An 11,685-nucleotide genomic window follows, 5' to 3' on the forward strand; every position below is an offset into this window, starting at 1 on the left:
ATTCTTCTCCATAAAGGCTTTTCAGGAAATACCAGATAGATTTCCTTAATGTCTGAGAAGAGCTACATTGCTGGATGTTGATGGTAATAGATTTTCTTTAAAAAAAAAAATCTGCAGGAGGATTCTGTTTCAGTTAAACACCTCCTATATGTCATATCTGTCTTTCTGTCTAATGATATTAATTATATGAACACAAATGGCCAAATTGTCAGAGGGAGTAAATCAGCTGAGCTCCACTGATTTCAAGGAGCTATACCAATTAATGACAAGAGAGGATCTGGCAGTAGAACTACAACAACTTACAGCAGCTGGGGATCCAACCTTCCCGTCTGCACATACTTGACAATAGGTTACAAAAAGGTTTGCCCTTGCCACTGTCCCTAGCAAAGGAGTTGTCCAAATTGCATTCAGAATGAACGTTCTTTTTCCATAGCTATATTATGGCTGTTCTTTAAAAATACAGTCGCATTTTTATCTATACTTTAAAATCTTTTATTCTCAAAAAAAACTTACTTACTTAAAATGTTGAAGGACCAGATCCAGATCGACTTTATAGGCACCTCCATTATGTGTCACAATGTCATTAAAATATAGGCTCCTTGCCCCAAGAGACTGGTTCATATCAGAAAAGTTAGGTGCCTAGGATCCCTATTCAGTGAATAAGATGATCCAGAATACCTAGCTGCTGAACAAGGAGGTTCCTACAGTTGGTCAATAGGAAATGAGAGGCCCAGAGGTGTCCCTGAACTCCTGTTCCTGATCAAGCTAAGTCACCTGACTCAGAGCTGAACATTACACATGCCTTTGTCATCTCAACTTCCAGGGTACCCAGAGTTCACCTCCCTGCTCAAGGCACTGGCATCAGCATGAAGTACAGCACGCCCATCTTTTCCCCAAAATTCGAGTGGTTCTCAATCTTGTTAGACTCAAGGCACTCCTCAGAAAATGTCAGCTCTTAGCTTTCATTCATTTTTGGCTGCGGAAAAATAATAGTGTAATCCTCCTGTTGCAAAGAACTCAGAAAAACAACAAAAGGTCAGGAAGTTTTTGACACTATAGATTCCTATTTGGAATCTCTGGATTAATTTTTTTGCACACCTAACAGAGAGAATATTTCGCGGCACCCCAGGACACATTTAAAAGGGTCTCAAGGCACCCCAGGGTGCTGTCTTATCCTGGTTGAGAATCACCGGGTTTAGAGAATTCACCCAAGGAGGCAGTTCTAAGCCCTCTTCGGTCTCAACAGTTCAAACCTCCAGGTCCCAAGAGAGGACCCTCGCTTTTTTTGTATGATGTGGGCTACTGGCCTTTGTGAAGGGAGGAGAGGCTCCCTCTTCCCTCTCTCCTGTTGAAGCTTGGACCACTGAATGGCAAAGAATGCAAGATTCATGCGGTCAGACAGCAGATGCCATGTTGACATGGATTCTAATTCCTGCTGTCCAGCTTACTTCCTTTTTAAACTAGTGGCTGCCTAATATAAAATGCATAAACAGTTCTGGAAGTAAAAACCAGAACCCAGGACTCCCCAATCCCATAGGAAGGTCCTCCTCACTTCCAAGTCATACTTTTGTCTTGCACTCTCTTCTTCTGATGCAAGGAGTCTTGCACGCTTGCCTGTCAGTTGGTCCAGGAGGAAAGGGGACCCACACTCAGAATAGCTAACAACCTGGGAGATGTGGATTTGACTCCTCTCAGACAGCGGAAGACTTAGAACCCAGGTTTCGCATTTTTGAGTGCATGCTCTAACCACTGGACTATGGAGCCATAGTAGCTTTCACCTCCTCTTCCTCCTCCTCTTCCTTTTGCAATGAAATGTATGCATGCTGGCAATGTCAAACAGTGGCAAAGAGGGCTCTTAGCCACCTAAGGAATCAGAGATTTAGATGGATACGACTTCCAGGACCTATCTGGATCACAAGAGCACTTTGGTAGGATTTAGCTGTCCAGGTGGCCAACCTGGATTGTTTTTGTGTATGTATAACAACCTAAGCTGAGATGCCCTGGACCTTTTCAAGACAAAATGGAAGTGCTGAATGAATGGATCTATGGGCCCTGGTGGTTTTGTACCTTCTGGCCCGCATGTCAATCTGGATTGCTTTTTGATACTTAGGTGCCTAAACTTCATCCAAGTTTTGTTTAGGGACCTAAAAAATTCATTTGGATCTGGCCCTGTATCCCAGCTGTTATATCACAGCTTACACATCAATAAAACAGATACTGATATGCTTAGGGTAGATTACCTACATAAATAAGCTTATATATCAGCATGCAGAAAAGTCCACAAAAAGGTAAAGCTTGGATAAGATGGAAATCATCTTCACTGGCCACCAAAAGAATTACAGAAATGTTTGCAATTTAAATCTAGCAATGTAGAAATGAATAATTCTGTCTAAAAGGCTAACAGATCAAAGAAATAATACCTCACCACAATGAGGAACCCTGCTTAGAGCTGAGAGGGATTAATAGAAACTAAAATGCCTCAAAACCAATGACACTGCATTATTAGATGGTAGAAACAGAACTGTTTCTCTCATGCTGAAAAATAAACAGAGTCTTACTGGCCATATCATCCATATTATAAGACTATGCATGAAAACACTTAGCTGTCTGCTTTGCCAACCCCAGTATAACGGTCTTCAGAATCAAGTAACAAATGCATGCATTGTATGCATGTCATATAACTGGCTAAAACACAGCATTGCTGATTTTTAATAATAACAGGACAGAACCTTGGCTGCAGTAAATGAGCATAGTCCCATTGATGTCAATGGAGCTTGGCCAATTCTCAGAGACATCAAGCCTAACACAGGCATAAAGAAGCAAAGGCCTAAGTTTCCCTCTCCTACAAAATATATAGGGAAATCAGTCCGAGCAAGAAAAAAACTACCTCAAGACAGCATTCCCAGAAAAATTCCAACAAAGGAGGCCTTATCCTAGGACCAAGAAGAGCTAAAGACCATTGGGACTTGCTGCCTCTCCAGTCCACTAACTATGAAGGGTTCTCCCTAGCTGTTGCAGCCTTTGCAATCTCCCTCTATCCAGCCATTTACCATTCCAGAAGTGGGGGCTAAACAGTTCATGCTGTGTTTATGCTTCATTAGCTTTCCAGGAGCCTTTCTAGGTGGAAGGGGCATGCATATGTGCATACAGACATAGGTGTGTTAGGAGACTGAGACAGTATTTGCTCCCCCCAGCCTCCCAATCTTTCCCATCCCTACCTTAATGCTTAAAACCCTTGAGGTGGCTTTAGATGAAACAAAAAGTTCAGAGTTCCAGAGGTGGTTGCCTTCCCAACAGGAACACAAAGTATTATGCACATATAGGGTTTCCTTTACACTACTTTACTTTTTTTGTGAACATCCTTGCTCTAAACAAAATACTTCACATAAAAAGTCACGGACTGCTCTGGAGAAGGAGAGTGAGAGAAAACATTTTTTTTCTGGGCTTCAGTTCTGTGCAGCACTCGGACACCACAGCAGTAAGTATTGTGTAAAAACCCAGAACAGATGCATATTTTCAAGCATCCATATATTGCACTTGTAACAAATACGATAATACTTACGGGCTTCCTCAAAGAAAGGAATATTTCATGTGGCTCACCATATGGGCTAAGACTGCTGCATGAATGTCACATAAATAAAGGTTGCAAGATTGGAAATGTACAGAATTGTTTCAGTTTGGCAATTTTAGCAACTTTTAAGTGATCTGAAAACCAAACCAGGGCCCCAGTACTGCAGTTTATTCAGCACGGACCAATCCTGTGTGTACACAGCGACAGAGGTCCACTGAAATCAATGGGACTCGGCAAATGCAAGGCCTACCTGTGCAGAGCAGTTTGCAGGTTTAGAGCCTCAGTACCCATAATGTACGAGTGCTGTTACTGTTAGCAGTGCTTGACCTAGTGAAAACTACTAATTAGAAATTATATTGCCTTTAACAAATTCAGTTGTTTCCAAGTTAGTTTTGTATGTTAGGTTTAATCTAGAACGCAAATCGACGTACCAAACCATGAATTCCAGAAACACTGTTTGATCTTCCACTATATCATATGGTTATGGTGCAAAGATAGTATTACTAAATCTTAATTAGGTTGTTAAATAGACATGGCTGGATTTGCAGTGTGCTGAGCAGCCCCAGATCCCAATGGACTCATCTGGAGCTGCAGTTATTCAGCACTCTTGGAAATCTGGCTTTACGCCAGAGCCTTATTCCTGCTTTAGCTGTCTCGCGTGAATTTGGTCTTGGTGTTCATAAAGTGCTGCTTATGAAACCTCAGGGGAAACATCCAAGATGCTTTAGAGCTCTCTGAATTATTTCTATTTGGATAACGTCCCCAAAAATATTAGCCAGTTTTGAAAGGAAGGTTTGGGAGTATAATCATAGGTCTACATCTCCTTGCTAATGGGAGACAAGTTTTTTTTTTACTATTATACACAGCTGAAATGGCACAGGTGGCATTTATGACATTGCAAATTAAAATTAGTTCCAGTAAAGCATGACGAGAAATAGCAAAGATAAGACACAGTTAGTGGAGGAAGACCTGCACATATTGTGGCTGGCCATTGCCAAGGCCAGGCCAGATTCCATTCTCACTGGGAGTTTCACCTTTGACGAGAGTGGGAGTGGGAGAATCATTTGCACACTTGCATTTTTGGAAGCTTTTCAATCGCTTCTCTCTATACAGTAAACACTCAAGGTTCCCAGTGAGGCCAGGAATGCCTCTTCCTGTGCCAGCCTAATCTCTCATATTGAAAAACTACCTCCCTAAAGGGGATCGTTAACGGCAGGTTTGCAATTTAGCTGCCAGTACCAGAATGATTTGCTTTCATTTAGTTTAACCTCCCACCATGAAACAGGCTGGAATTTTCTAAAGGGCTCAACACCCAGATTCAAAGCCAGATTTCTCCCACACCTCTCTCTCTCTCTCTCTCTCTCTCATTCTTCCGCTCAGTACCAAAACGATTTGCCAGCATTTCAAAAGAGCTCGGCATCTTTCTGATGAGAATCGTTTGAAAATCTGGTCTTGAGACTCTTGCTGGGTGCCAAGAAGTTTTGAAAATCTTATTTTGATACTTAAATAAGAGCTGTACTCGTCTCAAAACCTGACCCTAGTTATATGGCCTCTGAGCACTGAGTTCATCTTGGAGCGTGTTTGAAAAATTAAGTTGTGAGTGAAGAAGTTACAAAAATTATCTTGGAGTTAAGTATTTTTGTGCGTGGCAGCTTTTACTGGATCAACTGCATGGTTGAAACAGATTTGGATAAGCTTTCAAATGCAGTGCATGAGGAAGAATGCTCTACAGTCAAAAGCTTGTCTACATCTACTTCCCTAAACCTTGCCTCTGGCATATTTCCTGAAACATCAGAGCTACAACATCACTCCCAGCTCAGTTAATTTTTTTAAAAGAAATATGGCAGGCAAGAAAGAAAGGATTTTTTACAGTCTCTATGGGAGCTGCCATTTTGTCAAGTAGAGTTTGTGCTGCATCTTACAAAAAATAGACTCCGCGCATTCTCACTCAGGGAATCCTTGCTTCTTTCTTGTTTTTATGAACTCCCTTCACTCAAAAACACAATTTTAACTTGATTAATACAGCTACCCTGTGTACAAGAACATGTACATGAACAAGAAAACATAACAGTAATAAGATAATCATTTTTCCAATGGGTCTTCAAATGTATATGTAAAAGATCATTTCCCTCTTTTGATTCCGTTTCATTTTTCATCAGGGCAACTTGGATTAGCTGACTGCTTTGAATTTAAGAAAAATGTCACCTTGATCCATATTGGCAGCAAGGCAATCAATAGCCCTATTAAAATTAGTAATATAGGGAAAAATTACACAAGCATTCAAAACAGATTGAGAAAAACTATTTGAGAAGTGGGCATTTGCCTGCTGTTCTATGGAGATGTCATAGTAGACTTAAATACACACCCACAAAGAGAATAATATACCATAGTAAAGTAATAAGTAAAACCACATTCATAGTTACTAGAGATTTTTTAAAAAGAAATCAGAATAATTTTAGACTTGATTGCATGCCTGAACATCCTGATTTTGAAAACTATCTGATATCTATGTTACTAGGTCAGACTTTCAAGGCCAGCTTATGAGCCAACAGCTGCTGTGACTAAATAACAAGAAATAGTCTTTAAGATTTAAAGACATGGCATACTCTTCTATTTTCCATTAGAAATGAATAATTGCATCTTGGGGCCACATTCAGCAAACAACCATAATAATAAAATATGGAACAGAAATACTAAAAGGGAGTAGAGACTGCAGCAGAGAGGGGGAGAAATCTTTCTGTGGTATCTTCAGTGCTGCCAAGAGAAAGAATGAGGGATGTTTTCCCCTCCTGTGTTATAACTAGTAGTTACTCTCTGATAGCAACACTAAGTCTCAAAACAAAGATCACATTTCAGTCTCAAAATTTTAAGGGCATTTTTAAGCCAACTGTAAAGAAAACTGAAAGTATTAAACTTGCTGCCACTTTTACTACTGGACAAAAAAATCACTTTCCTTTTTCACTTTTTTACTATTTTTTGTGTCAGCCTCCCTTTGGGCTATTCACCTTCTATATATACAAATAAATATATATACACATCAGACAGAATTGAGAGAGCTGAAGAACTAAAGGATAATCTTGAATGAAGATTGTCCTCAGTCCAAATTACTAGTGAGCTGACTTCATTGTCACAGCTCAAATAGAAAACCTGACTGAGGAAGGCAAATCGGGAAAACTAAATATTATTTTAGAATAGTTAAAATTCTTATGCTTTCTCTATTATCTTTGTAATTTGCCATTAAACATTCTCTCTCTGATGTTTATATGAAGGATGCACATTGGTTGCAATTCTTGTGAAACGATCCCTTTCCTCATTTTTTTACTACGTCACTACTTCTCTAACTGCTAAAATCCAAGTGACTGGTGCTCATATAGATGCTAAATAGAGTTTTGTTCCATTGTTGCCATATATTTTGTTATATTCCAACAGTACCTGTCATACTTTTAAATTAGTCACCTTTTGTTACCAATTAACTAGTCTTCAACGGTCTCACAGTAGAGGGGGCACTCATTGTCATTTACAGATTTGAACAAAACCTTTGCTAAAAGACTATGTTGGGACTTTTTATGCTACTTCCACCTGCTGCCTTATGTTCACTGCACTGCAAACCCAGCTGCTAACAATGTTCATTATCAGCTCTCCTTGCACATTACAGAAATTTAGATAGGTTTTGAAAACCTTTCTATCTGGATCAAAATGCTAAATTTTCAATGCTTTTAGGTCCAACCCTGCAAAAATATTTCCAGGAATGATTTGTACCTGTCCTTGTTAATCATGCCACTAACCGTTTTCAGGATCAAGGGTCAGAAATGTAATGGACTGAGATCTCTTATCATACCCTGAAAAATTAGCATTTCTAAATAGCTCATAATGCTATGAAAAAGTAGTTAAATGATGATGTCTTATTTATTTGATTATCCAACAGCTATGGCAAGGATTCTGTAATAATATGAGAAATTCAGAGAAATCCACGTATCTTTTTATATTTATGACCTATTAAAAGGATGCCGTCAGACTAGATGCACAGTTTGAGCTTTGAAGGAAGATTTTAACTGAACACCAACAGGTTTGTTGCCATGAAGTGGCTGCTTAAAATACCTATGTATTTTTTTCCTCTAGGATATAAACATTCCTTCACTGCAGGACCAATATAATGCTGCACTATTTGTGAGCCCACACTTACAGTTCTTTGTTAGACCATCTAAGGAGAAAAGAAAATCAATTAGAAGCAAAAAAAAAAAAAAAAATGACTGGTCTGTTTTCACTGCCTAAACGAACACCAGTAACATAAAAAGGTAATTTTTATGCTTCAACTTCTACAGTGCTATTGTGTAGATTGTGCTTTAAATTGAATCAGATTTTTAACCTGACAGCATCCTTTTAAATGTCAGACTTGCAGTGCAAAAGCCCTATTTAAGTCTTAAGCCTTGCAGTATACGAGTGTATATGAATATGTGAAAGCCATGAAATAGGTGCGTATAAGCCCCTTCTACAAAAGTGCCTAAAAGCCCCAGCAGCAATGATACTCACGTTGGCACTGCCCCCATGACTGACGGGCCCAGCCCCAGCAACAGTCGATCCTACTTCCAAACCGACACAATCCTGTTGAGGAAATTATTTGCCTACGCCACCTGCACAAGAGAGTTAAAGGAAGTTACGGGCGGGAAAGAACACACTCTTATTTATCCACTATTCTTAATATTTAAAAAGAAATTGTCTTTGTCCTCCCCTGTCCTTTTGTAACATGTCTTCTTGTAAACATAGCTGCTTTGTGATTAGCCTGTGGTATTTCTCTCATCATCTACTGCAGAGCTCAGACAGTGTTGGAGAGTGGAGGGGAGAAGGGAAAAATGATTGAAGCGTCTTCTTTTAACCCACAAATAGTGGCTAGTGTATCTTGTAGTATGCTCGCTGCTGCCACTTACAGGCTGCTCACAAGCAGTATTAGAGGTCTAAAACGTACAGTGATGTATAATAAACTGTTATCATCAAGTTTTAACTGTGCTTGATTTTGTAATACAGACATCATAGCCACACTATGAAGCTTCAGTGTAGAAACCTTAAAAATAATGAAAGACAACTTTCTTTCCTCAAGCAGGAAATATGGGGGGATGGAGGGGGGGGAAGAGAAAAAAATTACAGTTTTCCACTTGTCCTAATTAAGTCAGAATGGTTTCAGACTCCAAATGCAACCTTTCAGAAAGCAGTCTCATAAAGCTATTAGTATAGTTTAATAACAAGGTAAAACAAATTTTAAAAAATATCTGGCAGCTGTAGGATGTCAGCTGATGTGTAAGTTAGTTCAGCAAGCTCTCCTTTTCACTTGAGACCCCAGTAATAGTCCCTGATTGCATTAAAATATTTGACTGCATCTTACACAATTTAACAGTGTTCAATCTACACACATTCCTGCGCCTCAACACTCTTCATAGTTTAAGTTACTTAAATTCATGACTAAACTCGAGTTGCAATTTTCACAGTATATACTTCAATACACTACTTTCTATTTTATATGTAACATCATGTTTGTAAAGGTGACAATTATTCCCATATGATCTCAATAATCTAATATGACTTTGTAGCAAGGTGATAATTATAAGAAAATAAGTATAAGGGAGGTATCCCTGAAAGGCAGTCTACAAAGGTCATGAACTGCTTTGATGCCAGGTGACATGCATGAGCTACTTTAGATCTAACTGTCTTCAACCAGCTTGACCAGTCCTGAGAACCAAGAAAACAAACTGGTTTTCTCAGCTCATTCATTTTGCCCCTACAGTAGGCTACAATGCACAGGTATGCCTTTTTTGTCTCAGAGTGGAGAGGAGTAAACGGACAATGGCTAAAATCTCAGGGCTTCCTTCACCTGAAGCTACAATCTCAGGGCTTCCCTTATTTTTAACCTTATTCTGAGCGCCTCCTCCAAACCTGGGAATGCTTTGCCTTGGTCACCCCCTCTTTCTAAGTTTCAAATGTCAGCTCCCCTCTGTAGGAAAAAAGCATCCAAGAAGCCCTATGATATATGGCACATCAGTAAGGGCTCTGATTAGCAGCTTAACTGTTGTAGCCTGTAGGAGTAAACGCTGAGTAACAAAGTTAAAAGCGCTCGGGGTTGTTCACAGCCTGTCAAAGCATGCATGCCTGGCATGTACCAGGGATACATGCATGGCTACAAGACCCTACAGCTTCTCAGAATAATTTCTGCACATACCCAGGCTGCAACGAGTGGCGAGGATTTCTGAGGGTGACGTCTTGTACTGGACCTGCTCTGGGGTTGGGATACGGGAAGGCAAGCTTTGCAACGCCAGGCATTCTTCAGTGGGGGAATTAAGAGGCACTTGGCTAGGGCTGGCCACTCAGTGAGCTGGGAAAGACAAGAGGCAGAGAGTCTTGCCTCACTTCTCCCTCCAGCCTGGTGCGGTGCCTCCACTGCTTTCTCCCTAGCCATGTCCCTCGTTGTGGGAGTAAATCAAAAGTTTCAAAGGTGCAGTTTCAAAGGAACTCTAGGCTGCCCCGGCACTTGTGGCACCATCCCCGGCCAGCTCTGCCCTTCGGCTGCCTCCTCCGCAGCTCCTTGCCTGGCACTCGGGCTGCTGGGCTGGGCTACCCGCCATGGGGAGGGCACTGGCATGGGAGGCAACAGCCAAGGCAGGTGCCCGCCAAATCTGCCAGCTCCGGAGCTGCTGAGTGCAGGGGCCTGTGCTAACTGCAGCCAAGAGCGATGCTGCCCCCAGACCCCAAGTGACTGCCACTGCTTCCACTCGTCCGCCCACAGCCAACACCCCCCCCCCCCCCCCCGCTGCAGCCCCATTGCCCAAGCAGCACTGGGGGGAGGGACTTCTGCGTGTGTACACTGGGATGTCTATGCTTGTTTACACTGAGACGTGTGGTTTACACTGGGGCGCCCGTGTGTGCATGTGCTTGCATGAGCCTGCGTGTAGGTGCATGTGTATACGGGCACACCTGTGTCTGTACCCACGCATGTGCATGTGTGTATGAGTGCCCGAGCGCGTGTGTAGGTGAGCCTACGGGTGTACATGTAGGTATAAATGTCAATGTATATACATACACCCACATATGTGTGTGTATGCACATTCATACACACGCATCCAATGTATATACACACATAGTACACACACATATACATACACTATATATATATACACGCATACATAATACACACACACATACATCCCAATGGATATGTACGTTTGCATGTGCCTGTGAATACACGCCCGCGCTGTGCACACGTGCTTGCATGAGCCCGCGTGTAGATGCATGTGTATACGGGCGCACCTGTGTCTGTACACATGCATGCGCGTGTGTGTAGGTGCGCCTGCGGGTGTATATGTGCGCGGCGTGGGCAGGTGTGTGTCTAGGCGTGCCCACGTGCGCACACGCGTGTCCCCCCTGCCCCGCGCGGCGGTCCTCACCTCCCGTCCAGCTCCCCGACCGCCGCGAGGGGCAGGCAGCACAGCAGCGCGACGCCCAGCAGCGGGGCCATTGCCCGCACCAGGCCGGGCTCCGAGCGCGGCGGCGGCGGGTCTGCGGCAGCCGCGAGCCCGGCGGGGGAGGCGCTGCGGGCGGGGCGGGGCGGGGCGGGGCGGGGCGAGGAGCCGGCGGCGCCAGGACCCGGGGGGCACCGGCCCAGCCGCCCGCGCCCCCGGCAGCGCTCCCGAGCCTGCCCAGCCCGCGCACGGGCTCGCGTGTACCGCCCGGGGCGCGCGTCCGCGGAGGCTTCCCCGCTTCCGTGCACATGCACACACCAGTTCCTTGCACGCACAGGCTTTTCATTGCACGCGCGCACACTCCTGTCTCGTACTCACACTAGTGAAGACGTGCTTTCCCTGTACGCTTTCATGCCCACGCAGGCTTTTCGTTATGCACACCGACACACCTGGACCCCCACGGACACACCGACCTATGCACGCACGCGCTCACACACATTAGACGTACACACACATCCCAATGTGTGTGTGTGCACATGTGCCTGTGTGCGCTTGTATGTGTTTGCATGCGCCTGTGTGTAGAGTACATGGATGTGTGCATGCCCGTGTGTAGATGGGTGCATGTGCATACAGGTGCATGTGTACACATGCGTGCACACATGCACAAAC

At 43.1% G+C, this 11,685-nt stretch overlaps 1 protein-coding gene across 2 annotated transcripts in view; it reads right to left on the bottom strand.

Moving 5' to 3' along the window:
* The window catches only part of NPNT (nephronectin), an 81,387-nt gene extending 70,232 nt beyond the window's left edge, over positions 1-11,155 (bottom strand). For both annotated transcript variants that reach the window (XM_090036758.1, XM_090036757.1), the window contains exons 1-2: positions 11,002-11,155; positions 8,102-8,202 (exon numbers count right to left, since the gene is read on the bottom strand). In XM_090036758.1, coding sequence (XP_089892884.1) covers positions 8,102-8,202; positions 11,002-11,072 — 172 coding nt within the window. In that variant the 5' untranslated portion in view covers positions 11,073-11,155. The remainder of the gene's footprint in view (positions 1-8,101; positions 8,203-11,001) is intronic.
* Positions 11,156-11,685: the final 530 nt, after the last annotated feature.

Source organism: Crocodylus siamensis, chromosome 2, assembly GCF_052110815.1.
Source record: "Crocodylus siamensis isolate JL-2025a chromosome 2, ASM5211081v1, whole genome shotgun sequence".
NCBI classification, from domain to species: Eukaryota; Metazoa; Chordata; order Crocodylia; family Crocodylidae; genus Crocodylus; species Crocodylus siamensis.